At 38.2% G+C, this 24,760-nt stretch overlaps 1 protein-coding gene across 5 annotated transcripts in view; it reads left to right on the forward strand.

Annotated features, from left to right (window-relative positions):
* The window catches only part of ZDHHC20 (zDHHC palmitoyltransferase 20), a 47,138-nt gene extending 23,715 nt beyond the window's left edge, over positions 1–23,423 (forward strand). For 3 of the 5 annotated variants that reach the window (XM_085063017.1, XM_085063036.1, XM_085063052.1), the window contains 10 exons: positions 2,175–2,295; positions 3,518–3,587; positions 4,694–4,726; positions 5,556–5,676; positions 11,959–12,091; positions 13,689–13,815; positions 15,052–15,141; positions 16,255–16,370; positions 16,694–16,771; positions 18,936–23,423. In XM_085063017.1, the coding sequence (XP_084919143.1) occupies positions 2,175–2,295; positions 3,518–3,587; positions 4,694–4,726; positions 5,556–5,676; positions 11,959–12,091; positions 13,689–13,815; positions 15,052–15,141; positions 16,255–16,370; positions 16,694–16,731 (849 nt within the window). In that variant the 3' untranslated portion in view covers positions 16,732–16,771; positions 18,936–23,423. The remainder of the gene's footprint in view (positions 1–2,174; positions 2,296–3,517; positions 3,588–4,693; positions 4,727–5,555; positions 5,677–11,958; positions 12,092–13,688; positions 13,816–15,051; positions 15,142–16,254; positions 16,371–16,693; positions 16,772–18,935) is intronic. The other 2 variants (XM_085063026.1, XM_085063044.1) reach the window with 2 other exon arrangements.
* Positions 23,424–24,760: the final 1,337 nt, after the last annotated feature.

Genomic DNA, 24,760 nt, shown 5'->3' on the forward strand with positions numbered 1-24,760 from the left:
TTTTACTGTCTGCTTGAATTCTTCATTAATAGCAAACTTATTCTGACAGTACTTTTCCTGTAGTTACAGTGATGATGTAGCAATCTTTTCGTATTCAGCAAGTGAAAGAGATGGCTTGGACATATGGCATGTAATGAATTTTTTTGTATATTAACTGTGGAGGTAGATCAGATTTAATAAAATTTTCTTCTACAGCTAGCTTTAAAGAGGAAAAAAGGAGGAAAAAAACCCCATCCCATCTAACAATGAAAAAACACACTCAAAAAATTTTAAAAAGCAAAAGACCAACCTGCCAACCAATTTTTTTTTAAAAATTAAAAACCCAGCACCAATTCTTCTGTCTCTGGGCAAATCCCTTCTGTTCCTGTACCAGTGATTAATTTATGCTGGTTATACTTAAAAACAAACATGATTTCAGAATCCCTCCATTGTGTGAGAGTGTAAACGTATATATTTTTAGTCATTCAAATTGGCCATTCTTGCAAAACAATTAGCATCCTGTGATCTTACTATTGAACTAAAAAAAAGATTCTGCAGCTGCTGTTGTCTTAGTGTAATCCCTGTACATTTGTCCTAAGAAAGAACAATCAGCATTATACAAGATCCAGAAAGAGGAAGGAAACAAAGGGATTCTTTCTGTTTTCAATAAGAACTGCTGGAACCTCATTGGGAATTCTGTTTGCTGTGTGGTTACAGACAACTTTGATGCCTTTGAACATATCCTGCTATTGTCCTAGGAGACTGTGGTCTCATGGCCCTATTAAGTTCTGAAATTAGAACAGAAATGTAGCTTTTCAGAAAACCAAAATCCTATCCAGGATTTTTGGAGTAATACTATGATGTTACATGGACAAATTTAAAAGGTTTTAAATCTTGTTATTTGGTTCCTTTTTTGTGCATTGGTTGTTTGCCTTGAAATGTCATCTAGAGGGAGTACTCATGTTTGTTGCAACCTTTGCTCGATTGCTGAGGTTGGGTCACCTAGGCCTTGGGTCACCTAGCCGACTCACAAGGGTAGTAGGGATTAAGGTGTATTGCGCCACTGTTTGCTGGAATGATGCTTCACATCTGTCTTAAACTTTTGATGTGAGCCTCTCCAGTTTTCATACTTGAATAAATATCTATCTGAGTGATTAAATATACATAATGAGGTCAAACTCTTGGTGATGGCTCAGATGTTCAACTTTAATTTTACCCTTTGCATAGATTAATTCTAGTGTCTGGTTATTTAAAAGGGTATTATTTAAACATGTTTCTTGTTTCACCCTTGAAGGGTGGGTAGGCTCAATAACTGAGATGATACTATATGTGACAGGAGGCTTGACTAGATTCTGTGAGCTGTGAGGCATCTTGCTTGCATTCTGGGTTAGCAAATAGCACAGAGAAATTGCAGCAATGTCTTACTGCTTCCTCCTCTCTGTAAGTGGAGTCTTCAGTGTTGCTAGCCAACTGATGTGTAATCCAAAAGAGGAAAAAGTACAGGATGAGAGGAAAATCCATGTGAACTAATCATGCACGTGTTTTTGGTAGGAAAATAGGGTCATGTTAAACCACACTAAGCCAGTTTTTGTTCCAGCTGCACACACAGCATTTTCCACTCACTACCATGAATGCTTTGTCTATGTGTGTTCATAAAGAGGGCTCTTGTAGTCCATGCAGGAAGCTCAGAGTTTAGAAGTGCTTCAAAACAGAAAAATACCAAAGGAAATAGTAATTTCAGCCCCTGCTGCACAGGGTCTTGTCAGCACACTGGTTTTGTGGGGCTTACTGGTAAATACTATTTCAGTGGATACCACAGTGTTTCACAAATGAGTAAAAGCTCTCCAGGTTTTTCTGGTAAAGGTTTACATTTCAGTGAGGTTTCAACAGGAATGCTCGTCAGGCTGTACTCAGAATTGTAACACACTCTCAAACTGTACAGGCTTTGCTGAAGTTGCTTTCAATAGAACTTAAGAATTTTGAGACTAGTGTTGACTACTTCTAAGTTTATTTTCTTGTAAATACGTCCAGAAACATGGAGGTTTAAGGATCTCCTGTAATTCCTGTAGCATTCTTTTTTTTGTACACATGGCGCTTTTGGGTCAGTGGGTGGGGGCACCTAAAAGGTCTTTTCCTTGGAAAACAAAGTAATAATTAATCTCTTCCCTCCTATCCATTTTCTTCATCCCTCCTAGTTCTGCTTGTCAAAAGCTGATAAAGAACAATATGAAAAAGAAGAGAGACCAGAATCCCAGCAGGAGATTTTGAGAAGAGCTGCTAAAGACTTGCCTATCTATACGACAACAGCATCGAGAGGTGAGATGTAAAGATAATTTTGTGCACCTGAAGTTGCTGTTTATTCATTTGTTGCCATTGAATGAACAATATATTAAGCACGTATTGCAAATGCCATGGCATGTTGAGATAAGGCCATAAGTACTTAATGTACTTATAAAATAAACACAGCAAAGAAATATTGCTAAGATAGCTTGAAATACGGAAATTCAAATGTGTTGCTCAATTTTATAATCACTTTTATCCCCATTTAAACTTTTCTTTCTGAGCTGTTTTGATTCAGCATGAAGAGAAATATACTTAAGATCTTAACATACTTTTGCGATTTAAAAAACAAATAGTTTTTATTTCATTCCCATCTGTAATTCAGTACAAAGTTAGTATTTCTGCATTTGCTTTTAGTATATGTAGGCATTTTATTCCAATTTATAAATGAATGATCTGTGAAAGTACTGTCTTATGCATATGTATATTCTTTAAAAATCTATAGCTTTTATATGTGTATCTATCTTCTTATCTTTCTTGAAACTAGCAATCCTGTAGAGTTTCCAAAAACTTAAACTATTTGGAATAACCATTGCAGAAGTTAACTGTGACTTTTCCAAATAAAGTCTAAAGACACTCTTTTAAATACAAGCCTCCTTTTAAGGGAATCACAACCTTAAGTTCCTGCAGTGGTCTCAGAAGCTGTTGCCAGCTCTTACCAATTCTGTTTAGCTGTAGGTGTTGGCTTTTCCCCTGCTTTCAAACTGCCTGTGCTGGTCTCTTATTTCCATTGAGAAAAGCCTGAAGGTCTGTTTAAAAATACCCAGGAAAGATGAGAAAGAACTGATTTACTGAACTGTCTGGTGAATTGTTTGGTGAAGTGGATAGAGAAACTCAATGCAAAGGCTGACTTGCTGAAAGAATGTAGTTTCACAGTGGGATGCCTGAGTACCCTGTGCAGAGGTGAAAGGGGGATCAGTGCCAGAGGGTGAAGGATGGGAAGCCTTGGGAGTCAAAGAGTAAATGAAAATGGACTCAGTATAATAGTAATAGATGGTTTTGAATACTGTCATATGTTACATTTCTTTAAAGAATCAAAACTACATATTAAATGAGATTAGGCACATGACAGTCTGTGAGAACAGCAGTGGCAGGGGAGGGCAGGAAGGTCTTTTTGAAGATTAATTTAATGTCAAGGGGGAAAGCTTTCATAAAATCCAGTGAGTTCTACTGACCTGTCCCTTGCACTTGAATGCAGCAATCAGATACTGTGATCGATGCCAGCTGATCAAACCTGACCGCTGCCACCACTGTTCTGCGTGTGACGTGTAAGTGTCTGAATCTGGAATTACAGATTTTCTCTTTCCTGCAATCATCACTTTTGTGTGTTCATGTCTTCAGTGGGTCAGTTCAGTCTGTTGGTGCAATATTGTGGGGGAGCCCCATTGTCTAAACTGGCAAAACTTTTTAGGAAACATGCCTGTAGCTTTGTAAAACAAAGCTTATATTAAAACATAAATTAATTAAAAAGTAAAAAATCATGGATTGAAAGTAAAAAAAGGTAGGTCTGAAATACCAGCACCAGCAAATGCTTATTATTGAACTGTTTCATTGTATCTAGTTTTGTAGCCTTGAAACAGATGTATTCCGCTAATAATGTTAGAAATGTTTATCTCAAAAATTGACAGTAGAATCACATGCCTTTAACATTTCAAAGACATCACTGCTATTCCCTCTTTTCATTGTGAATTGTCAGAGGAGTCTGCACAGGCACTGAAGGCTGAGGCTTTGCATTAGACTTCAGTAGGCTGAGCTTGAGGAAATCTTGTTAACTGAAGAACCAAATACACATCTTCTGGCTAAAATCAAATTTGTTAGCAAATACAATGAATGTCTCTGTATCTGAAATGTGTAGTATCTATCTTTACATTAAAACTGGATTAAAACAGCATGTGGACTATTCAAATTACCCTTTGTGCTGTTCTTTTCCTCAATTAGCTTTAAAAAAACAAGCAGCAAACAAAGTGGTAACAAAAATAGCCCTAAGGTAGACTTAGTTGAAGTGAATGCCAGGCTAACATACCTTATCCAAACAGCCCTGAAAGATCCTTCAGATGTTTTTTTCTCAGCATGCACATAAAACTAGTGTGGCTTAATGAACTGGTACACGGTGTTGCTCAGTAATGCTCCCCATGCTAATGTAAGAAACTCTCCTCATAACTCTTCTGCATCTCAAGTGGTGCTTTGGGGTGAAAGGATGGCTGCTGTAATAGAGAACTGGTATGATCAAGGAGAGCTTGAAAAAGATACAGTGGGGCAAAATACTAGGGAAAAAAAATAAAAAACAGCACCCAAAACTGTAGAAGCTAAAATTATGTGTCTTAGAAAGAAAATGTAATTTTTGTCTTAATCTGCTGGAAATTATCTCTTTCAGATGTGTATTAAAAATGGACCACCACTGTCCATGGTAAGTTTATTTCCAAAAAAGTCAGTATAATAATGATGAATAAGATGCTGCTTCCAAAATGCAACTTCTAAATAAACCTTGATTTTCACAGAACTTCTTTAATATGTGGAAATAAATCTTGTTCTTAATGTGTGTTGCAGTGTAGAGTTGTAAGCCCAGTAATCCAAATTGTGCAATTTCTCCTTGTATAGAGAATTACATATAGAGAATCTTGGCATTAACAAGACCTGTGAGAAAAGGCATTTCTTTCTTTTCTTTACTCTGGTGTTGTTAGCAGGAGAGGAGATACCCACTGCACTGGGAGAGTCATTTTTGTATTCTAGATTATATGTATGACCCACTCAGACAGTTACTCTCCTGCAGTTTGTATTCACTAGTAGTCAGTAAAAATATTATGTGCTATCAGTATGGAAAACACTGCTAGCAGTAGCTGACTTAGAGGTGGTTTTGTAACCAAAGCAGCATCCTCGCCATGAAATTGATGGTGAGGTTCAAATTACTTTCTGTGGGGACTGCAGTTAGTTTGTAGTGGGAGATGCTTCCTATATAGACTGTCTGTATCATAACGCTTTGCCAGCTCATGTCCTGTCATTCAGAATCCTGGGGGGCAAAATTTATGTGGGAGACCCAGATCTTTGGGCCTGAGGAAAGAAATTTCCTTTTAAATAGTGGATTAAAATGCTTCTGAAACACTAGTGCCAGAGTGTTTTGGAAATATCACTGACATCATACACATTTTGCTCTGCAAAAGCTGAATGTATTGTGGGGTTTTTGTTTGTTTTATTTTTTGTATATCTTAGTAACCTCTTTCTCTTTCCCCTCCTTCTAGGGTGAATAATTGTGTGGGATTTTCTAACTACAAATTCTTCCTCCTGTTTTTAATGTATTCCTTACTGTACTGTTTGTTTGTTGCTGCTACAGTCTTGCAGTACTTCATAAAGTTTTGGACAGTAAGTTCTAAGGCTTTTTTTGGTTGTTGTTCATTTGTTTAATCCTGCATGTGTTATTGGAGGCTGCATCAGCATGTTGTCACTCACCATTTACTCTGTTCTGTGGTTCACTGTCATTAATGACATCAATCAAAGTGACTGAAGCAGGAGAAGCTTCTGAATTTTGATGAATTAAATGTATTACATTGCCCAGGATGGGTAACTGGGGGAAGGAGTTTTGATGAGGACACTGTGCAATTTCTCTGCTCCATCAAAATTGAGTGGCACAGCTCATGTTTTTCTGTGACTATGGGATACAGATATGTAGATAAAGAATGAACTGGTCATGTCAAACAATTACATATACGTATGAGTATATATAAAAATACTGACAAATGTGAAATATAAATAACAATTTTGTATCTTCCTAGACTTGTCTGTGGATAATCTGCTCTCAGATAAGGCAGATTTATTTGTTGGGAACTGACTGAGCTCTGTTTTGGAGTCCCTACATAAGCATGTCTGAACTTTGTATTAGTGGATTTTATTGATCTGGTATATGTAGAATGCTAAGATATCTACAGTGTGGATGCTACACATCTTCCTTGCAAGTATTATCAGTTGTCAAATGGTTGACATACATGCATCTTTGTAGATTTAATAACATTTATGTGAAGGGCAACCATGCTTGTATGTCAGTGTTATACTCCTCCTATCAGTTTTTTCCAGTCACATTCCAGGCTGAGCAGAGTGCCTTCTATAGTTGTTCCTTTTCATCTACAAAAACTTGTAGTGTGCCTTCCTATCTCTAGGCTGAAGTGTTAGTAGCAGAATTCCCTGAATCTGTTTCCATTAATGAGCATGCGAAAAATTACTGCAAATGGAAGGGTCTCAGTCACATCACTGAGTAAATAACAGCACATATTTCTTAGATGCTGGCTGCTGTCAGAGCAACTGGGAAAAGCAGTCATTATCTGCAGCAGTAGAAATAATCTGTGTTGGATTGGTTGCAAAAGGTTGCTGCCATGTCAGGGTAAGAGAAGCTTGGTCATGTATTCAAAATGGCTGTGCTTTGAGACAGTTGGCGTTAGGTAAGATAAATGACACAAGAATAGTTTGCATTATGTTCATCTAAACCTGTGGGTCTGATCTACCACAGTGCTGTGTTCTCTTAACCTGTCAGTTCTGTATAGCAGCCTGTCACTGAAGAGCAAGGAACTATGTGAGAATTGAGCTGTCAGTACTGCGAGATGAAAGTCATAGATGTTTCTCAGTCATAGCTGGGTCTCAAACAATATTTCAAATTAAGTGGTCTGATTCTGCTGTTCAGTCTTGCCTGGCTAGAAATAGTTAAATTTTCAGTCTGTGAATGTGCCATTTCCAAACATCTGCCTGGCTGCTTTCCAGTGCTTTGTACACAATTTCTAAGGAAACTGTAGATGCACTCTTACATATTTACTAGTCAGTGCTTGAGCAAAATTAAAAAAAAAAAACACAAAAATTTGCTTTGTTACCTTAATTTGTAATCGTTAGTGCAACAGAAAAGGCCACAGGACAACTGACTACAATGAACAAACATTTAATACCAGCATTTGCAGCAGGACTCTTCCAAAGCTCATCAGACACAATAGTGAAGTGGACTCTTGACAGAGGAAGTAAACTTAAGAGGGATTATCTTTTTATTATTGATTTAGTTGTTAAAAATGCTTCCTGCACAAATGGGCTACTTCTGAAGTGTAACAATAGACAATGTAGCTGTGTACTTGCAATTTTTGTTTTCGGTTCCAGATACTTCCAAGACAGAATCTGGTGGTGCCCTGATCTTATCATTAGAGTAGGTCTCTGACTCACTTCACTCAACAAAGCTAATACTCCTCTGATCTTTAGACTGACTTATTAAAGTACATTTCCAGAAAGAGGGGGCAGCACCATAACCATGTAGGCTTGCAAAATTTTGTATGTCTCTTGTATGTAAGCTTTTAGGCAAGTGCTGTTGGCTGGAAGATTCTCTCTACGTCTGTATGCAAACCAAAGCAGCCTGCTGCTGACACGTGCTGTCTGTAGACTGCTTCAGCATATTGCTAGCTCTCAGCTTTGTCTGCTCCAGCATCAAACAGATTGCTGTTTGGACATTTTCTGTTGAGGCTCTCTTGATGCACAGAACCACAGAGTATTTTGAGTTGGAAGGGACCCACAAGGATCATCAATCCAACTCTTAAGTAAACAGCCCATATAGGAATTAAAAACCCACAAGCTTGGTGTTATTAGCACCATGCTCTAACAAACTGAGCAAATTGATGTTATTTTTTCCCCCCAAAGCTCGACTATAGGAAATGTTACAATATACCTTCAGAAGGTAGTGCTTATTTTTTGCTTCCTCATAGGTGTTTTTCAGAGACTGTGCAACAAACTGCTGGATATATCCAGTCTTAGAAAGAAATACGGACTGCTTCTTGGGGAATGTAGCCTGGGGGAAGAACTTGCAATGAGGTTGTGGAGGTGTATGTGCTAACTACACAAATGTAGCAATCCATTGTTTTGCACTGTTGCTAATACTTGCATAGAGACACCATGCTCCTACGCAGATACTTGGAAACATTGTGAGACATGCACACCTACCAAATTCTTCTGTTGAAGAAAGTCTTTGTGTTTCTCACTTGCACGTGCAAGACTTTTGCACAGCACATTTCATGCTCTTTGCAGAAGTGCTGAAGAAAGGTCTTGATTCTGTGCATACAGTGGTGGAACTACACTGGCTGGAAATGCTTACCACAGACTCGCACCCTGATGCTGATGTTAAAATCTGTTTTGTAGATCAAGGGAACATGACTGATTTCTTTATTTATACTCATAATTGCTTTTTCTATACTCATGACATTTTTATTTCTACCTAGGAGGTTGTTAAAGATGAGCAGATAAAATGTCAGTTTAACCAAATGTATCTGACACAAACACCAGCACTGGCTGGACGCCCAGTGCTTGATGCCTTGTTTACACAGTGCATGGTGGTGCTTCCCAGCTTATATTTCTGTCTACTCTTATTCTTGCTGCACTGCCGCCTCCTTGAAATCATTATGTTTTCCAATGTCTTTCACTGTCCTCCAAATTAATTTGCAATCGTGAGTACAGCTAAATACAGGATGCAATAGGTGTCCTGGGTGGATGGCACATGCTTCTGCAGAACTGGTTGTTTTAACAACAGTGAGGGGCTGGGGAAAAGATTGATTCCACATCATTAGTTAGAACTCATTTCTCTTGCCTATACACTAAGGACATAGACAAAATCTTAGGGTTTTTTCCAAGATTAGGCTAGACCTAGCTACTAAAAATTAAGAACAAATCAATCTCAGACAGCACTTTTTTGTTTGAGGGGTTTTGTGACCTGATAGCTAATCAAATGACTGTTTGTGAAGGAGTTTATAGGAGACTCTGGAATAGTGACTGGCTTCAGCTTATTGTGTGCTAAGTAGTTTAGATTGTGTTGTGCAAATTGCTTCCTTTTGTAGACTCTACAGCTCTCTCACCTGCGAGTCTCTGCTTCTGTGCTGCTGAGCATAATGATTTTGAATAACCAATGTCTGAAGTTTCACTCTCTTTTCACATGTGGGGGCATGTGGACAGCTGCTAGAACACCACTGTGAATAAGCCTGTTATACTCACTCAAAGACTGCATGGTTCTCTCCAGGAAAGAACTGGCCTTTTTTTGAAAGATACTTCAGTTCTGCAACTGTCATTCAAGAAGTTACAACCATTGGCTGAAACTGGGTAGTGAGAAGACGTAAATGCTCCGTGGGGATCATGTAGATTAATCGTGCAAAATTCAAAAAATCCTCCAGGTTATAGAGCTGCTGGTTTAGGGTGCAAGTGAGATAAACTTAGATTTTCTGACCCACAGAAAACACAAAGACTAAGCTGCTACTGTTTTTTCAGCATCAAAATTAACTGTCCTTAGAATTCCTTGTAGAGAATTATTTTGTTTAAATATGTAATTTCAAAAGAGTTGTAGAAATTCAAGTTACAAAACTCAATTGGGCAACACTGCAGTCTGCTCTGAGGTAGAATACACTGAAGAGGTTCAACGTGAAGTTTAGGAATAAGCAGCAACTGGAGTATTTTGCTAGCCTGGATTTCAGGGGATAGTGAAACACAACATAGCCCTACTGCAGATGGAAGAGGGATTGTTGTGCAACTTGTCTGTAGATAAGTAATAAAATGGGCAGTAAAAAAAAACGAAATGGAACTTAAATGGCAGTTTAGAGAGCTGGACTCTGCTTATCATTTGCCTAGTGTAGAATTATCTGATGGTAGCCAGCACTTCTGAAAACATTGTAAATCTGCCTGACTCTAATGTAGATGCTTGAGCTTCCCTAAGCTTTCTGCACAGATTAATGTGATTTAAAAGCCATACATCTTGCCTGCAACAGATAAGTTAAGTGCTAGCATCTTAGTCAAGATGGCTAATACCACTCTTTAGGTATAAAGTTTGGAATTTAAAAGCTAATTTGAACTCAGCTTTCCTGTTTCATCCTTTATTTTTTCAAGCACTGGTTCAATTTCAGGTGTTACCCTAAAGATACATCCTACAAACTGCTCTGTATTGAAGGAAATTAGGAAGAAGAAAAACTACTGATGTGTTATCTGGTCTTTTTTAAACAAATGAAATTGTGCAAAGAGTGGCAATTTATTTTTTATGGTTTTGGCTGAAACCACATCTAATAGTAATGGATATGTTCAGAAAGATTTTGTAATTAATAAACCATCACTTTATACCTCAGGAGTATTCTGAGCTTTTCAGACCTTTGTGAACAGTTTCATCATACAGAATATTCACATAAACCTTAGTTGTGATGGAAACTACTAGCAGACAAGGAAATTGGTGTGGTCATGCTGTCCAAGCTGACCAACCACTTGAAAGTGATCCAGTCACAATCTGAATTCCAATACTTCTATGCTTCAGTAGAAAATTTCATGCCGTGGAAGTTAGCAGTGGGCTCTGCATACTTCTCCATTTTCTTGGAGAACAGAGGGTAAAGCTGCTGATGTGCTTTGGAAATCGGCACGTCCAAGAGCACATTTGCACACCAACCATTTTGTTCTTAACAAAGCCTGTGCTGTTTTCAAACGCTGTTTTAACATAATACTAGTGTTTAATAAATTGTCTTTGTTTGCGCAAAGCTTTGCCACAGGAATGCTGCAGAGAATTGTCCAAAGGTAAAATCCGATATTGCTGTCATTATTAAATATTGTTCCTACTACAATTTTTCTAGTCCAGTCATTCATGGCAGGTATTTACATCATCACAGAAGGAAGGAGGCTTGTAATCTGTTGCCTATGAATATAGGCCGTGTATAAGGAAATGGATATATACCTATGTGCACTTCAGCTTAATTGAAATGTGCTTTAGCTTAAAAAAGAAAGCCAGCCTTAGATAAATGGGTGTACTGAATGTGCTAATGGAAAAAGTAATGGCAGTAATGCTAAGTAAATAGCTGAGTAAAAATAGCCTCTCTGCTTTCATAATGTTGTTAAAGGTCAACTGCTTAAAAGTGCTGTGATTTGGAGGATATGGAACTAGAATAGTATTCTTACAAATCCCATTGGCCTTTTGAAAGTGGAAGTCTGAAAATAGTTCAGGGTGGAATCGACAATCTGATACGGGTGGGAGTTGGTTTCTTTATGGTGGTTATACTGAAATTGTTTTTCACATAAATTTCTGGTCAATCACTTCTGCCTGGTCAGACATTTTGACACAGCAAATTTATTTTGCTATGTACCTGCTGGTTATTGCTTAAACATTAGAGGTCATCAAAAATTGAAGATCTATCCCATGTCTTGTTTAGGACTTGTTCATGACAACCATTTCCCTTTTATGTTCATTATACCAGTTCAGAATTAGATTCAGTATTACTACCTTGTGCCAGGAATTGCACTTTTTTTCCCCTTCAGAGGAAGTGACTTCAGACACGTTTTCTCCATGTCTCTTTGGCTGTGGCTGCAGTTAATATTTTCTGGTATAGAAAGTGTTTTGCCTTGTCCCCTACTGTGCATTTGAAAACTGCAGATGAACATGTGCACTCACAGTACTAAGCCTGGAGGAAGGGGTACCCATGAGATTTAAATGCTGTTGTATAACAGTTTAACATGACATGAAAGGAAAGCTCAGCTGGTGCTTTTCTTTCTTCAGGAAAGGTGAAGCTGAAAGACCTATAGCAGACTGGGTGTGGCAGGAAATGTTCAGCAACAATGCTGCCTTAGTTGCTAGGAAGTGTTAACATATTAATCTCTTTCTCTCTTTCTCCCCAGAATGAATTGCCAGATACCCATGCGAAGTTCCACGTACTATTCCTTTTCTTTGTGGCAGCCATGTTCTTCATCAGCATACTGTCACTCTTCAGCTACCACTGCTGGCTAGTTGGCAAAAACAGATCAACTATAGGTCAGTTAATTGGAATATGGAATTTTTCCCTGTCCAGAAAAATGACAATTCAGTGAGAATGTGAAGCCTACATGATATGCCATCATATATAAATTGATTTTTTAAATGCTGTGTAATAAAAAGCATATTTGGCAGAAGTAATTAAAGGTGAAACATAAAGGAAAATGAACCTTAGGGGGTGGGAATCCTCTGCTGGAGCCAAGCATTCAGATTCATGATGACTGTTCATTTCTTTTGTTTGTGTTTTTGAGACCTCTGAAGCACCATGCATTTTTGTTGGGTTTTTATATAGTGCAAAGGATGTAACCCAATTGCTACTTGCCACTCTGTTCTAATACTTTGAGTAGCTGGGTGGCCCCTACCAAGTCGAAGGCTTTACTGTATATGAACATGTACCACATTTTGAACTAGATCCAGAAGAGTATTCTTAAATCCTGTGAAAGAAAACAGATGTTATTATTAGGAAGTGGCTTGTAAAAGTGTGATAAAAATGAAAACACCTATGCACATTTTCAAGATTATAAAAGAGATCCCCCTAATTTTTATGCCTAAACATTTTAAATGTCATTGGTCAGCATAACCAAGCTGTGGGCATAATTAAAATATATTATGTATATATTCTATATATACAGTTCTTTTTAGGGAACGCTTGAGAGTGTTTTTTGCAGTGTGTAGGGGGACAGGGACTGATGACTATTTCCACAACTGAGTAAGTCAAAATCTTATATTTTTCAAGGGAATTTAAATTTCTAATCTCAAAAATAAGTGGGTTGATTAAAAGTAAAACAATTTTCAGTGAGAAATTTTTTTGCTAGTTTTTTGATTGGTTGACATTCATTGTTTGAATTTTTTTTTTTTTTTTGGACATATCTACAGGTAAGGAATATTCAGTTTCTTTTTAGCTTTGAAGAAAACTTTAACGTATTCCTTACCCAAAAGTCAGTGGTTAATTGGCAACACAGTACTTTATCTGCTTTCTGGATCACGACTGTAAAAAGACAGACTCTTGGTATGGAGGGAGAGCAATGAGTCCTCTCAGTTCTTGGCCAAGGGTGTAACTGGACTGAGTAGAAAAATGGTGGATTGCTATAGTTCATAGTGTGTCTGTTTCTAATAGAATAGGTTTCATCTTTCTCTGGTAGTATGGGATGCTCTTAATTTAGCTTCCTAACTTGGAAGATGTGGAAAAACTTCTTCTCTATGGGCTTAGGTCCAGCAGTGCTTGTGGTAAATTACTTCTAAAAGCGGAAGTCTTCTGCACAAAGAAGGCTGAAGAGAGAGCAAGTCACCAAGGAATAAGGGATGCAGTTATCTTTCAGCATGCTGATGGTACTTAGCTTAGTCTCAGACTTTGTTAAATGTAACGAGAAAGCAGAACAAATGACTGTTCTGCTTACCTGATTTCCTTATTTTTCACTAACCCTGTGATTTGTTTTTTTCCTCTCTGATTACATGAGATTATTTTTTTCTTCCCCCCCGCAATATACATCAGGGTCGTCTCACCTTGCCCAACAGTGTTTCCACAGTAGAGAAGTTTGTTTCTTCATGTTCCCTGACTCCTTACTGGTTTAAGGAATTGCATGTTTTTATTTTACAGAAACATTCCGTGCACCCACATTTCGAAATGGTCCTGATAAAAATGGCTTTTCTCTTGGATGCAGCAAAAATCTAAAGGAGGTTTTTGGAGATGAAAAAAAGTATTGGCTACTCCCTATCTTTACCAGGTATTCAGTCTGAATGGTAATAAATGAGGGAATAAATTGATTTCATGACTTCCACCTTGCTTTCTTTTATACTGAAAAACAAAGCACTGCTGACAAGCCAGCTTGAATGCCCGGTACAGTAAATATTGGTGCAAGGAAAATTGCAAGAGAAAACTGTCAAACTCTGCACAGGGTTTTCATTCAAAGACAGGGAGGGAGCTTGTTGACAGCCTTTTAACTGCAGAAGTTTGGAAAGCTTTGAGAAGCATATTGCCAAAACTGTACACCTTTTGGTAGTAGTATTAGTGTCTGATTATAAAGCAGAAATCAGCAACTCAGAGGAGATCAAATAGCTGCATCAAAACAACATCAGTTTAAAAACACCCCCTCGTGCCCCTGAAAAATCTTGACAGCTCTCCTTTGCTGTACATGACACTTTAGGAATCAAAAGCCCTCTAAGAAAGTGCATGTAAATAAGCAACAGCGGGCAAAAAAAAATCTGATAAGATGAAAAATGCTGGATTTAAAACATTAGCTGAGCCAGCGTTAGGGAGTTGCAAACAGGCTTGATGAGCCATGGCTGACATGCTGCCCACTCCCACCACTGCAAGAATTCAGCAGAACAAAGTAGGAGCTGTGTTTCAACACTGCTTTTGGGGGGGCTGTGTATCAGGTAAAAATGTTGCTGAACCTGTTTGTGCAGCTGAGGTCTGGTATCTAACAGCAGATAATACCAACAGCTTAAGTTGACTCAGCTGTTTGCTCAACTATCATGTGATTAAAGACAGAAGCTTTACTGTAGATGGATCAATCTGTTTTATACCACATTTTATCCTGAAAAACTTGCTTTGAAAGAAGGCTTAGCTAACTTCAAAGTTAAGAGTGAAGGGGAAAGTATGGCCACCACCATGTTATTTCGATACAGCTTCTGAGGTTATAAATACCAGAGAATCTTATCATGTGTGCACACTGGTTTGGGGAAAGATTATGGCTACAGTCTACAGAGATACATCTGTTTTTTTAAAATACATAGACTTGTGCTGTGCTCAGCAATCCATACTGAGTGATAGGGTGGGAATCAACTGAACTCCAAGATTTAATTAACTGATCATCTGATTTAGTGGTAGAACTGCTGTGCTAAAGTCTGGAGTTCAACACTGCACTCAGGTAATTGATTCGAGCCTTTTGCAGTAGCCTTTGCCTTTTGCCATTGAAGTCAACTACCAACAGTGATTTGAGTCTTTGTTTCTCATTTAGTTTGGGTGATGGATGTAATTTCCCAACTCGTTTGGTGATTATGGACCCAGAGCAACTTGCAGTTTCAAGCCAAAATGACCCTGCCAAAAGGTAACTATAGCACTTAAGATACTGATTTTTGTACTGTTTAGTACTTAATCTGGAGGAAAAAAAGGGTTTTGAAGTTAGTTCTTGAATTCTTTATGCTTTTTGTCATCTTCAGAGTAAGTTTGTGAGTTTTCAGTGAAGGACAGAATGGATTAAGACTAAGAAATTGGCAGTGTCTTGGTTTTGTTGTAACAGGAAATGGCTCTAAGGAAACAGTAATACAGAAACTAAGAGAGCTTACTGGCTCTTAACAACAGTCAGAAAAGTCGTAGGGAAGACTGAATAATTGTCCATGGAAAATAAAATGAAGTGTTTTGGTTTTGCTTTTGGCTTTTTTTTGTGAAAGGCCAGGTATTATTTGTATTTCTTCTCTTCAAGCATGCTTAAACAAGGAATGCTGAGACAGTTTGCAAGAGAAGTAGATCTCTGATGCTGGGGTTTTTGGCTCATTATTTTTTATCCCTCCCATATTTGCACGTTTTGTATCTTCAGTGTATTTTCAAAGAGACAAGAGTGTCTGTGTGCAGTTTCTGGGGTGTTTACATTTGCCACTTTAGAAGTCTTCTGCATAGTTTGGTGAATTTGTAGCAGAAGGTTGTTGCCAACAGCAGGCAGCTGAGTTACCAGACATTAGAGGGTTCAAAGACAATACAGAGAAGAAGTTGCTTCCAGTGCAACATGACCTGTGGAATTTACACAAGAACAGGACCCTTGTGCAAACAGCAAAGTATGCTTTTGCATTCAGGAGATTGTTCAGAAGGCCCTAGCATTTGCATGGGATAAGATGGCATTTGGTTGCTCTTCCAGATGGTACTGCGTAGGTTTCCTTTTTAGCTGTGTGGCAGTATTATTGTCAGGGTGCCATTTCTTGTGTATCACTCTGTGGCTTTTTTCCATTAGAACTGAGTGGCCTGTGTCAGGTAAAGGTTTATTTTAAACTGATGACTGACAAGAACCTACAGAGGAATTAGGGTAGGGAACAGGCAGTGCCATTTCCAGTTGGCACTGTGGGGTTTTTTGTTGTTAGCTTTGCTCTTAAGTAACTTCCCTATTCTAGAAATGTCTAAAGCAGCTAGTGGTATTACAGAATTCCTGTTGACTTTGCTTACTTTTCAGCTCTGTAGCCAATCAGTCTTTTCCTACTCGACCACTCAGTGAATCACAAAATCGGTTGCTAGCCGGTGATTGTCAGTGGGTGGAAACTGGTCCTGAAGAGGAAAATGTGAAATCAGGTAGTGATTTTGTTTGTGGAGGGGTTCCCTTTTTTTTTTTTTCTTTCTTTTTTAATCAAGTCAGCATGTTTAGAACTTAAGGCAAACTTACATCCCATACTCTGCTCCAAAATTAGTTTTTACATTAAGGTGTTGGATGGATAGAAAATTTTCACTTTCGCACTTAAGTTCTGAGATTTGGGATCTTTTATGTTTGATTAGGGGGAGGAAAATATTTTTGTAAAATAGGCACAACACAGTAAATGTGCTTTCTGGTTTGAAATCTTTGCTGTTTGTTATGCAAATCTGCAAAAACACATAATTGAGATTCTCTCACGTTCTAGGTGCAAAAAAGCATATTATAGTTTCATTGGAAAGTTGATCTCAGCTAATTACTAACCAACCATCTCAATGAGAAACAGGTAAGACTAACATAATTGCTTGCTGCTCCTGAACATGTATGAATAAAAATAGACATCCTGAAGTCAAAAATCAACTAGTCATGGAATGCAGAGGAGTCCTCTGGTGTTGGATGAGTAATAGAAAAGTCTAAACAAAATTTAGAATGGCTGTTGAGAAGACATTGAGAAGAATGGGAGTAATGCTGTAGTGCAGGAAACGTGAGTTAGGTCTGGGATGAGTCAGATTAATCTCCTGTAATTTAGATTGAAGGGGGTAGTGCTGGATTATTTACCTGACCAGCAAAAAGAATGTGATGCTAAATTCAATTCCAAGATGAAATGCTGTCTTGAGGAAGAGCTGTTTTAAGGAAGTGCTCCTTAAATGTCTTTTTCTTAATCATATATTGGTGGGCCATGTTCTGCTCTTTAGGAAGCTGCATGTGTGTGAGGAAGGAAAGTCAGTAAATGAATACAGGTGTCTGCATACAGACTGCTCTGTCACATTTGGAATTGACTGTGATCTTCTGGCATGTTTTTGCATTAAAATGCTCTGTGTGCACTTTGCATTTAGGAAATACAGTGAGTGCGAAACTTCTCTTGATATATTTTCAACTACTAAATTAGACTTCTTTTGTGTTGACTTTCTACTGTGCTGAGCTTATAAGCTCCCATTAATTTTTTTTCTCTCTGGAAGAGAAACAAATCTTATTTGTTATCAACTAATAACTGTAGAAGCTAGAGCTGAGTCATTACCCATGCCTTTTTTTTTGTTGTTGTTTTGGGGGTTTTTTTGTGGGGGGAATGTATTTGCAGAGAATTCCCATTTTTATCAGAAAGAAAGCACATTTGAATTCATTCAGCTCAGTAATTTCAGGATTAGGTTTTTTTCCTTTTTTTTTTTTTAAGGGGGCCTTCTGACCTAAAATTATAGTATTGGAAGGGGTTTGGTTTTTTTTCAAGGGAAAAAAAATCTTTCTAAATGGTCTTTGTGGGTGATGGTGTGATGCTTGGGCTAATGTTGGTCAGCCTGCTCAGTGTAAGCTCATACAAAACCAAAATTAGACCAGTTAGTGGGACTTCTGAAAAACCTCCTTAGCCATGAGAACTCACCAATGGTAAGTTTCCCTTTTCCAGCTTTCCTTAATGCTATACAAATGTGCAAACGGATGTCTCAAGGAAGGGATTCCTTTCAGCCTCTAGCTATATAAAACCTAATCTGATCTAAATAGGTTACAAAGGCTTTTCTGTTCTTCATAGAACAGAATAGAAGTTTCTGAGAGCAGCTCATCCCAGCAGCCTTTGATAGGGTATTATAGAAAGGTCTTAATCTTTCTTTCCACTGACCTAGAGAAGGAGCATAAATGACTGTCTTAAGCTAGAGAATTAACTGGTAATAGTTTGAGATTAATTTCCTTTCTATCATCCCTCTCTTCCTAAAGTCAGGCCAGATTTAATAGAGGAAGAATTTCTTTGTGTCACACTTGCCCAAACTACACTAGTTTTAAAAGTTGTGTAAATAAAAGTGCATAATTGCACCCCATGCAAAAGCTTTTGGCTACGTGCTACCTTAAATTAACTCAGTAACACAATGTTTGAACCATTCTGTCCAAACTTTCTGTTGGATTTGATCACAGTTTCTGTAGGCCAAGATGGTTAATTCCATTTTACTGCATTTGTAAGCAACTATGCAGTAGCTACGAGAGATCCAGCATTTGCTCAGTGCACTTACATAATACCCTGTAACAAGCCAATAGTTGTATTTTTAAATTTTGGGCCTGTGACACTTAGCAGAAGCAAAGTCGTGGCTTATTCTAGTGTACAGAGCTTGATTTGCAAAAGAAGGCCAGTCCTCCAGCCTCACCTAGGCAAATATCATTTGTGTCCTCACATTTACCAATTTAATTCAAAAATTAAATTGCCAGTCAGGGATCCGGGATACTTTAGACACAGATCAGTGGTGATGGGTTGATGTTCTTAGCACAGATAATCTTCTAAAACATAAGAGGTGTAAAACAAAAACCCACACCTGCTGGAAGGCTGTTTCTGAATTGAAGTTGCCTTAACTACTTTCCTTAATCAGAAGTCCGTAAATCACGTTTCCTGGGTGCTTTTGTGTAATGTACTATGATGTGTTTTTTCACAGCTTATGGGATGATTTAATTAATTATCTTTTTTGTTTCACTAGGTTTCTGCAACATATTTTGAGCTTGAATATTACTTAATTTTGTTTGGAAGAAGCTGAGCAGGAAAAAATGGAACATGAACATTTTAGGAAGAGAAAAGAAGTTCAAGTTTCTGCGCAGTACAACGGATTCTTGTAAGCACTATTGCAGAGCAGGGAAGTTAAGACAGATGCCTTAAGATCCTTAATGTGCATTTATGCAACACTGAATTATATACTGCTACCAAAGGGCCAGACCCAGAAGTGCCCTGCTTGGATGCACAAAGTCCAGAGTGGGAACTATGCATTTCTGTTATGCTGCAGTGGTGGGGGTAGATTGCAGAGACTCCTACCTCCTCATGGGCAAACTTCATACCTTAGGCACTGCAGAAGTCACTTCCATAGCAAGTCTCCAGAGTACAGAAGGAAAGAAAAAAGGAAAAGGAAGAAGAAAAAAAAAATTCAGCATAGGGCATGGCCAGCGAGTCTGAAGTGTGAATATGCATAGTTCAGATGTCAGGTGATGGGGAAGGGACTGGATGATGTCTTCTCCTCTCTTCCTATTAACCAGTCTACCCCATGATCACAGCTCTCCAAGTCTTTCGGGACTGAGTGTTCCTTCTACTAGCTGTGCTTTGGAGCAAGGCAATGCCAACAACATAAAAAGCCTTTAACTTGGGTGTTGCTTTTTTGCTATAGGATTGAGCTTCCTCAACATTTTAACTTGATTAATTTAACTATATCAAGGACAGAGCTCAAAGAAGAAAACGTGGGGTTTAGTTGAAAAAAAACATGGATTATTACGTTCCAACAATTGTCTGGCAGCATAAAAGGAAAAGCCGATCCAAAAAGGAATTAGCAATTTACATTTTCTGTTATTGTTTGCTGTGTTCTGTGTAAGGCAGCAACAAAATGGTAATGTACCCCTGAGAAAAACCATATTGCAGTCGTGTGTTGTTAGAAAACAGAACCAGCAGAGTATTCCTTTTTCCATAGGACTCTCGAGGGTTTATAAATGCTGTTTTATACTTCTGTTTTATCTTTTTAATAAAGGCACAAGGTTTTATTGGTTCTAAAGTACAAATATCAGGTACTTATGGGAAGATTAGTGTTGGATCATAAATCTGTGTTAGCACACTGAAAAATTGCATCCTTTAGTCTCCCACTTTCAAGTCCAGTTTAAGTGATGCTGAATGCTCAAGACTGATGGCTTTGTGCAGCGATGTACCTGTTCACAAAAGGCAAAATATGTTTCCTGTGTGAGGAATTAAGTCCATCCCATCCTTAGCTCAAGACCTACAGCAAACAACATGCGTTTCTTTTTCTCCTCACTCCTCTATAGAGAAGACTGCTAACTCATCTTTGGGTAGTATTGGAATTTTGCATCTGGAAAAAGTGAGAAGTACTATTTTTCTGTCTGTAACTTTTCTGATGTTCAGCTGATGCTGTTTACAAGCAGACATGAGCCCTTTTGATACAGATGGAAGGTAGTAGTCAAATTGATGATCTAGCCCAAAAGAACCTGTTTGGTTTGTTTCCCAGACTGATTGCTACTTGAGTTAAATATGCTTATGATGGAAATACTAAGGTATCAAGTATACTGTAAGTTTAAAATATTTTTTTTTCTTTGGATATAATAAATTTTTCTTAAATATTAATCTTCTGGAACAAGAACTCTTTGAGAACCTATGAACATGATTTCGCTGTTGGATGTTCTTGAGACAGAAGTAATGGTCCAAACTTGCATGTTTTCTAAAAATTGCAGAGTGTTTCTTCAAACTTTGTACAAGAAATTTTGCATTTGCTAATTCCAAAACTTACAAAAACATTTGCTACACATTAATCTGAAAGGTTTAGTTTTATCTTCTCAAATGTCAAGTGAGAAGTGCCCATCTGATTATAAGCTCTCAGCAGTACTGCACCAGCAAAATTTATTGGGGAAGGTAACAGAGAAAGAAGACTGCACATTCAGGTGGCTTGTTCTAAATACCAAAACTTGCAGCCCCAAATACTGGTGGAACTGTCATGGAGGGCCTGGGATATCATCTGGCTTTTACTGCATCAGTGTATTATAGCTGAAATAACACATTCATGCACAGACATCATCTAGCAGATCTATAAGTAAAATCTATGTCAGAATCCTGAGTATCACTGATCCAGCAATATGGTCTCTGCTCCCCAAAGTGTTTCATATATGCCCCCCCATGAATGTATGTATCCTGTAGGCCAAAATCAGTAGAACTTGTTTGATTTCTTAAGTCAGGATAGTGAGCCTACAGGAAAAACTGCAAGTAAACAGACTGGGCTAACTCTATGTGCATTCTCTAGCAAGTGCTGCTCTTCTAAAACCACTGCTTTGTATACCAGATGGACATTTTTGTGGCTTTTCATGAAGAACTGATGTTTCTGAAATGTTTATACAGATCACAGGAATATTTTGTCCTAGATTTTTTTTCCTCATATTTGCAGTGTGAAAAGGAGAGCAGGTTTTAGGATAATCCTGGGGCCAGAGTTACTGTTGGTGTAAAAGCAGGCGTTACTAAAAGTCACTTTGACAAATATGAAACATAGTAAAATGATTCAAAGAGAATTCTTCCACATTTACCATCCCCAGCCCCCTTTTTTTTTTTTTTCCCCTTCCCCTGGAGAGCTGGTGACTAAGAGAAACCCCAGGCTGATATGAAGGAATTAAGTTCTCTAAGGGAATTGTACTGCTGAACTCTAAGGGCATGCCAGCGACTGGGATGGAGGGGTTAGGTTTTCCTGGAAGGCCTGGGCTCTGGAGGAGGTATCATGTCTAAGGCAGCAGGATGACATCCTCTGTCTTTGGGTTCTGTCCTGACAGCTGCCTAGGCTGTGCCGTACCAGGTGGTTGGGCAGGCAGGATGGCTGTGTGGCTGTTGGGCTGAAAGCAGCTGTAGGTGTCCCTGCCAGCAGGGGCAGGGGGCTGCAGGAATTGGGTACTTTAGGCCCATGCAGAGGAGAGCTGGAACCTTCCAGTGAATGCAGTGAGAAGGACAGCTCTACGTGTTCAGGAGATGAGAAGGGGGAGGGATCCTGAGGGTCCATCCTTTAGGGTGTTGGGCCATGTTCTATGTGCTGGCTTTGTGCTTTAACCTACTCTGTATCAGGGAGTCTTGAAAGTACTTAGATTGTCAGTAAAAATAGCAGCCCCTAAGCTTTTAGATCCATCAAAGTAATGACTATTGCAAGCCATATATAGTAGTTATTGTAGGATAGTTGACATTGGCTGCAATTAGAAACTGCTTTCGTGTTTCTTACTGCTATTCTCTTTTTTAAAAAAATCTACATGCACATCCAAAAAATGGCATTAAATTCCCAGTGTGCAGACAGAAGCCTGATGTAGGGCAGAATTCCAGTGTGATTTATCTTCCATATTTCTAAGATGTCTTGAAATAAACCTGTCCCTGTGAATGTGAGGCAGGGAAATCCACAAATAGAAATTACTTTAAACTACACAATACTGTTTTTTTTCTTACTGTTACTTACTCACAGAGTGTACAACACACACATCAGTGCCTACTAAAGGCTTATCACGGGAGAAGGGTAGGAAGAGTAGGTTTCTGTCATTAACTGACTTCCTACAGTATTATTTTGAGACTGTAGTGATGCAAGTCAGATGTGACTAAAAACCTCCATTTAAATATTCAGACTGTTATTTTAAAGGAAGTTTTGGCACTTCTATTTTAGTGATTTGAGTAGAAATTATGGTAACTTTTTTTGTTAAAGCTGCCTCTTGAGTATGGAATTTGCAGGTACCAAGCTACTTTTGGTATGCTGTTATTACAAACTGGTCCTGTTCTCCAGAGTGCTGAATGGCTACAGTTTTCAGGTACTGTTTCTTTCCTTTGATCTTGTGTGGTTCTTCTGTATTAATTATAAATCATCTTTTGGGTTGGGATGAATTTCAATACCACTGGTTATGCACTCAAAGACTTCATGATCTAACAGAAGTATGGTCCAGTTGTAGCTAAGGAGAGCCCCAAGAGGAGGGAAACTGCAGTGTTTGCAGCAGCATTAGTGTCTGACAGATTTACTAAGATGTGCTGATTCCAACACAGGTTGACTAAATCTGCCTGGATCTGGAGCACTGACTGACCAGAGTTATTTAAATTTAAATAACAACAAAACAGTGACAGCTTTGAGCTTCATAGTGTATCCAAGGACACCCTCTAAAATTGTGTCTAACTGGGAAAGTGCATTTGGAAAGTCTCCAAACAGCAGCTACATCAAGAATGTGTCTTTTGCAGTACCTATAAAACAGCGAGGTGTGCAACGTCAGAGGCTCTTCTATCCCTAAACGGCACCAAAGAGAGCAGCTGCACATAAAGTGATTTAGTACTGAACACATTTGTTACACTCATTTCTATCAATTTATTTTGTATATATAGAGCTTTTTATACACATTTTTCTTAATTATGTAACTGTCATGAAACATGAAGCTACAAGTCATAGTTTGTTTTAATGCTGATTAAAACTGGTGTTTGGCCATTTGTTTTCTGAAGCAATTACTTGAATTTGTTTCCATTAGGTAGTGAAGTCTCATAATGTTTACAGGATTGCTTTTTTTTGTTTGTTTTGGGAGGTTTCCCCATCTTTCTTCCCACCCCCTGTCCCAAGAAACAGAGAGCTCATGCTCAGCAGTTGAGCAGTTGTGTCAGGGATGAAATATTTGGATTGCTTTTATTGTCACCAAAGCATTGGTGATGACATGTTGATACCATTTACACTGCTTAGCTGACAACTTACACACTTAGCATGGTCCTCTCTGATTTCTCGTCCTTTATCCTGTTATCAGCTTTATTGAGGGAAACTTAAATCTTCCTGAAAGACAATTTACAATCATAAACTATCCCAGAAAGAGGCAGCATTCCTGCTGTTAAGTCTGTCCCTTTTAACTTAGATGAATGAAACATCCCTGGGTTATCTGTTTTGTATTTGCCAGCAAGGGTCATCACCATTTGCACTAATTACAATGTCCCAGCTGTTCTACTTCCACAGTTATTTTTAATTGTGCTGCCTAAACTTGTAATGAGTTGTATTTAAGTTTGGGGCAACGTGTAAAAGATACCTGTGATAATGACGCACTTACTGTATTTTTTTGTATGTTACAGATAGGACTTGTCCTATGCACAGAGAAAACGTTGCCATTTATGGTTTAATACTTGAAGTAACTTTTTAAAACTGGCTTTTATAAATGAAATACAAAATCATATTGCTTTGCCTGGAAGTTCCATGTTTTAATTGTATTTGCAATTTCCCTGTATGTATACTTTTCCATAAAGTTCTCTTAAGCCATTTATAACCAATGAAAGTGCATTCAAGATTTTGTACATCAGTGTTCAGACCTGTTCATACTTCTCTGAAGTATAATTAATGTTTAATAAAAAAGTACCATTTTAAGTCTCTTTTCCAACGTGATATGGACTTGACACTTGAATTCATCAGTGAATGCAACATCAACTTAATAAAAGTATGTGAAAGAATCTGAAAAGTGCTCAGCTGTAGCATCTGTGTATTAGATCAGCGAGAAAAACTGCCTACTTGGGAAATACTATGTAATTGTTCCCATTTTTACACTTCAGCTGCAACAAACCCAAGATTACACTCACTCTTGACACATCTTCCAGGTCACTGGGTCTTGTAGGGAAATAAAAATCCTGACTCGTGGCTAACTCTTATTCCTTCAGGAATCACCAGCTTGGTGATTTTCACCACTGGTGATTTCACCAGGTAACTTTGTGTCTGAAGCCCTGAAGAACAGAGGGAGGGCAGATGGCACAGAGCCACACAAAGAACTTCTCTAACAAAACAATAATGAGAAAACA

This window comes from Lichenostomus cassidix, chromosome 1, assembly GCF_008360975.1.
Source record: "Lichenostomus cassidix isolate B80296 chromosome 1, HeHo_3.0, whole genome shotgun sequence".
Lineage (NCBI taxonomy): Eukaryota > Metazoa > Chordata > Aves > Passeriformes > Meliphagidae > Lichenostomus > Lichenostomus cassidix.